This window comes from Leptodactylus fuscus, chromosome 10, assembly GCF_031893055.1.
Source record: "Leptodactylus fuscus isolate aLepFus1 chromosome 10, aLepFus1.hap2, whole genome shotgun sequence".
Taxonomy (NCBI): Eukaryota; Metazoa; Chordata; class Amphibia; order Anura; family Leptodactylidae; genus Leptodactylus; species Leptodactylus fuscus.
This window is the reverse complement of record NC_134274.1, coordinates 25658590-25664261: the sequence shown is the minus strand read 5'-3', so window position 1 is coordinate 25664261 and position 5672 is coordinate 25658590. Positions and strand designations below refer to the sequence as shown.

At 42.0% G+C, this 5672-nt stretch overlaps 1 protein-coding gene across 1 annotated transcript; it reads left to right on the top strand.

The window, feature by feature from the left end:
* The first annotated feature begins 204 nt into the window (after nt 1-204).
* Nucleotides 205-1146, top strand: LOC142219150 (taste receptor type 2 member 40-like). The gene has a single exon (XM_075288117.1). It carries the CDS (start codon nt 205-207, stop codon nt 1144-1146), a length of 942 nt encoding a protein of 313 aa, XP_075144218.1.
* Nucleotides 1147-5672: the final 4526 nt, after the last annotated feature.

The following is a 5672-nucleotide window of genomic DNA, read 5'->3' as shown; positions in this document are numbered from 1 at the left end:
ATCGCTGAAATATTACTTAGGTAAACATTTCATTTGTAATAATTTTACAGAAGGTGGTAATGAATACAAATATAAGAATACAACAACCTGCCTAGACTGACCAAGACGGACCTAAACTATAAAGGGGTCGGCATTTAAGACAACTACCTGTTACACAAAAATTGACTTGCTTGATCACAGCAAAACATCTGACCAAATTCCAATATGCTTTATGTTAATACAATTATTCTTGTTGTTCTTCATGCCATTTTGCTATTCACTGGTTCAGCTGGAAGTCTATTTATCCTAGTAGTGCAATTTCTAGACTGGCTGAAAACCCATCAACTGGACCCAATTGACTTTATCATTGTTTCTATTGCACTTTCAAATTTGTTTCTTCAAGGATCTTTTTTCTTCAATGCGATCTGTATCTTCCTATTTGTGGAATTTTTTGTTCAGGTCTGGGTAGTCAACTCCTTGGCTGTTATAATGAATTCTCTGGCGTTGTCCAGTCTCTGGAGCTCCACTACTCTTTGCTTCTACTATTGTGTGAAGATCATCAATCTCAATGGGACAATGTTCTACAAGCTGAAAGCAAAACTTTCCATAATTGTACCCTGGCTACTAGTTTTCTCTAATGTTGTATCTTGGACTGTGGCACTACCAACCTACTGGGACGTTTACAGACTTAGTCCAGTTCCCACTGATAATGCTACACATGTACAATCAACCTATAACTTGAATTTTAAGAGCAGATGTGACTGTGTATTTTACATATTCATGGTGTATTCTGGAGTGGCTTTCATGATCATCCTCTTCACTGCCGGGGCCATCATCAAGTCTCTTCTCAAGCACGTGATGGAAATCAAGAAAAACAATGAAGGTGTCAGACCTGCAAGGATATCCGCTCATATATCAGCCGCTAGAACTGTGTTTTCTCTTCTTACACTTTATCTCATTTTCTATGGAGCTCTCACTGCTGTACTTATTGAAGTACAAGATGTTGGGAGTGTATTTTTTAGTGTTATTTTTATGATCGTTTGCAGTTTCCCAACAGCAAATGCAGTTATTTTGATTTTTGGAAATAGAAAATTATCAAACAAGTTGAGGTATGTCTTAGGAGTAAAATCCGTTTCTGGCAATACTGAAGTTTCTGGTTCTCCGTGAAAGATCTTGGCCAATTTATAATTATAACCAATATTTTATAATTTAGATTATTTTATTTAATATTTGACATGTAGTAGTCATGAGATATCGTTTATTACCATAGTAAAATGTAACCATAGATTTCATGTGTATACCTTGACAAATAAGCAATAAACCAATAAATAGTGCAAACTTGCAAGTACTTGGATATTTTATTTATCAATTTATATATCTTTGGTTGTTGGTTATTGAAGTACATTGTGTGAAGTTAATTCTTCTTATCCTAAGATTAAAAAAGTGAAAATTAAAAATATTACAGGAGCAATATTACTGAATTTCCCCATGGTGGGACTTTTAAAAGGTTATCTTATCTTAATTGGAGATACATTCAAGTGTTATTTTTGCATGTTTTCCAATGCAGATTTAGATCATTCCAATGGGTTGCTGATAAGACATGATAGGCAGCATATCATTCTCTGTCTAATGGCAGGTGACACATTTCACCGACTTTGGTCAGATAAGATGGGCTAGGAACCCCAAAGTCATTGTTATTGACACCTTTACAACACCAAAACTGCCAAAGATTTTGTTGCTGCTCGCTCTTGAAATTCCAAGTCCTAAATAACAAGTGTTTGGGTCTGGGGTGGTGGTGGGATACAACTTTTATGTGTCCAATGAAATGTGAGGTGTATTGTATGCCAAAATCTGAATTAAATCGAGTCAGGGAAGAAGCAAAATTATTCCAAAATCTTGGAGTCAACTGAAAGAGGTTTCTCTAATTTCTGATGGATCTCATTTGGTATCCAGTATAAAATACAACCATTCACACAGACTGCTCATATATAAAAGATGGACATTAAGCACTTGCCAATAACACTTTTAAGGAATGTCCAAGTTATGTCATATTTACGTGTTTTCCTGCATTGTTTACATACGTGAGCAGTAAAAGCCACACAAACCTCAATTTTAAATGCAAAATCTCTGTCTTGCCATTCCTTATTGTGGGTTTCCATGTATATTACATTAAAATAAGCAGCTGTCATCTCAGACGGTCATTGATGATAGAATATAACACAGCCATGTAAATCTGCTACTGGTTCATTTCCTGACTAGTAATGTCTCAATACTGTGCTCATTTGTTTCCGATTTACATCAGAGATGCAGGTAAAACATAGACCTCTAGTTAGGCGTCCAACCAATATTATTTGCAAATCTACCTGAAATTTAGTCTTCAAAACTGGAGACAAAGTCATGTAGTTTACTTGCTGGTATAGACACCATCTTAAACAAGACAAGACACTTACATATGACACAGTACACCATGAGTACATGATGTCCAAACAGATCTGTATTAAAGGGTCATAGATACCTCATGTCATTTGAATAAAAAAAAGATACCCCATGTGTTGCCATATCAGATCATCTTTATAAACATTTTGTACTTTTTCTGTAATTTTTCAGGGAAAGTATACCTAAGCCATGATTTTGTTTTCTATTAGATGTCGTATAAATCCCAAAGGAAAAAGTCTTTAATTAAGATTGAATTTGATTAAAGGGAATGGACCAAGTTTCAATATTATCTCTTATTCTCAGGATAGTAAATAACATGCTGATTTGTAGAGATGCAACAGCTGGGACCCCTACCATTCGTGAGAATGGAGGTCCAGTTCTTCTGTCTGAATGGAGTGGAAGTATGCATACTGCCACTAATTTTGTGTGTCATAAAGTAAGAAAAAGCAGTGGTCGTAGGTTCAAAATCAAGTTAAAGCCAAAGATAATACCAAGAATGACATAGCAGATGATTCTGCACTGGATCTACTGGATACTAAAAGCCCTTGTTTGCAGTTAGTGCTACAAGAGTCTAGACCAGTGATGGCGAACCTTTTTGAGACCGAGTGCCTAAACTGCAACCCAAAACCAAATAAATTATCACGGAGTGCCAACACGGCAATTTAACCTTAAAACTCTGTGGGTCCACAATTGCGGACCCACAAATTACAGTCATGTGACTGGGGCTTTACAGATCTTGTACTGAAAGGTAAAGGTCTCTGCATTCTGTACTTTTAAACAATTAATTTTCACTATTTACATCGCACAGGATCTGTTTTATAGTTTACCGTGCAATGTTATTACATCCTGTACTAATTTCACGTCTGCTATAAAACAAATACTGTGTGATATACATAGTGAGGGGACCCCAGACAGTACAATCTGCCCCTCAGTGGCCCCCCACACAGTACAATCTGGCCCACAGTGGCCCCCCACACAGTACAATCTGGCCCACAGTGGCCCCCACACAGGATTATACCTGTATACTCCACAGTAGCCCCCTCCCACACAGCATGAACTGGTCCACAGTAGCCCCCTCCCACACAGCATGAACTGGTCCACAGTAGCCCCCTCCCACACAGCATGAACTGGTCCACAGTAGCCCCCTCCCACACAGCATGAACTGGTCCACAGTAGCCCCCTCCCACACAACATGAAATGGTCCACAGTAGCCCCCTCCCACACAACATGAAATGGTCCACAGTAGCCCCCTTCCACACAGCATGAAATGGTCCACAGTAGCCCCCTCCCACACAGCATGAAATGGTCCAGAGTAGCCCCCTCCCACAGAGCATGAAAGATCCACAGTAGCCCCCTCCTACACAACATGAAATGGTCCACAGTAGCCCCCTCCCACACAACATGAAATGGTCCAGAGTAGCCCCCTCCCACACAACATGAACTGGTCCACAGTAGCCCCCTCCCACAGAGCATGAAAGATCCACAGTAGCCCCCTCCTACACAACATGAAATGGTCCACAGTAGCCCCCTCCCACACAACATGAAATGGTCCACAGTAGCCCCCTCCCACACAGCATGAAATGGTCCAGAGTAGCCCCCTCCCACACAACATGAACTGGTCCACAGTAGCCCCCTCCCAGAGAGCATGAAAGATCCACAGTAGCTCCCTCCCACACAGCATAAAATGGTCCACAGTAGCCCCCTACCCGCACAGCATGAAAGTCTACAGTAGCCCCCTCCCACACAACATGAAAGGTCCACAGTAGCCCCCTCCCATACAGCATAAAATGGTCCACAGTAGCCCCCTACCCACACAGCATGAAAGTCTACAGTAGCCCCCTCCTACACAACATGAAATGTCCGCCGTTGCCCCCCTCCCCTGACAGTGCAAACAAACACAATATAGTTACCTGAAGAGCTGCCGGGTGTTCTCTCTTCTGTTCACTGCACGCGCTGATGACTTACGTCATCACGCCCGCGCTTGTTCAGAGGTCACACTCTGTAGTCAGTGTAGGCCGCGTAGTACGCGTGGCCTACACTGAGCTACACTGACAGCTTTCAGCTGGATGCGCATTTGCACAACCAGCTGAAGGCAGCGATCGCTCACTAACGGGGAATCCTGCATCGGATTCGCCGTTAGTGAGCGATCAGGGCGACAGCACGCGTGCCAGCAGAGGGGGCTCTGCGTGCCCTCTCTGGCATGCGTGCCATAGGTTCGCCATCACTGGTCTAGACAAATACTGCAAGCATGATGCAAAGTAAAGTGTTGGTGTTGAGTTTTGTTCCTTATCTTGATCAAGTAGAGGATTAAAGGGGTTGTCCAGGATAAACTAAGAATTAACCCCTAAACTAAACCCCCTCCACCCTCCTAACTCTAATTTACTTTAATTTAAAAAAATATATATAATTACCCATATCCCTGGATCAGTCATGTGACTGCCCCCGGGACACTTTCTGATTATCCGGTGATGTTCCGTTTCACCACTTCCGAAACAGTCACCATTACTCTCCCGCTCCATCCCCATCCCCATCAATACTTTCCAAGCCTTCCTGTGTCCGAGAACGGGTCCGCCCCTCTTCCGGCTTGCTAATAGTGGGCGGAGTAGGTTATCTAGGGGGAAGGGGGGGGGGGCTAGTAATGAGCTGGATCGTTAGGCTAGGGAGATGGGGAAGGGTGGAAGTGGCTAGTAATCGGCAGAATTGCTAGGTTAGTGAGAAAGGGCGGCGTAGTGTAACAGAGTGAGAGAGAAGGCAGAAGCTGAGTGAGAGGGAACTAGTATAGAAGTTACACAGGAAACTGCAGAGTAGGATGCAGCAGCAACCAGAGACACCCAGAAATCACTCCAAACACTGCTCATGGTATATGGGTGTACGTTGCGGAATCGCAGTCTTTTTGTTGCAGATTTTGCTGCGGTTTTTGAGCTAAAGCCAGGAGTGGATTGAATAGAAGGTAGAAATATAAGAACTTCCTATAAGTTTCACATTTCTGTTGTAGCCAATCTTGGTTTTGGTTAAAAAAAGACCCACAGTAAATTCTATAAGAAAAAAGCTGCATTTCCACAATGTGGGGCCTGAGCCTAAAGGATTTGAAAAAATAAGCTTAAGAGAGGAAATGTCATAAAATAGAATCATTACTCACCTGATAAATCCTGTGCAGCTCCAATGGACAAGGTCGTTTTTTGTTAATTTTCTTGTATCAATGATATCCTATACAATTGACTTTAACCGCCCAACCATGTGACTGGTTGCTACAGTCT

Excerpts from the sequence above, each read along its gene's own strand:
- LOC142219150 (XM_075288117.1), top strand. The coding sequence starts at position 205 with ATGCTTTATGTTAATACAATTATTCTTGTTGTTCTTCATGCCATTTTG.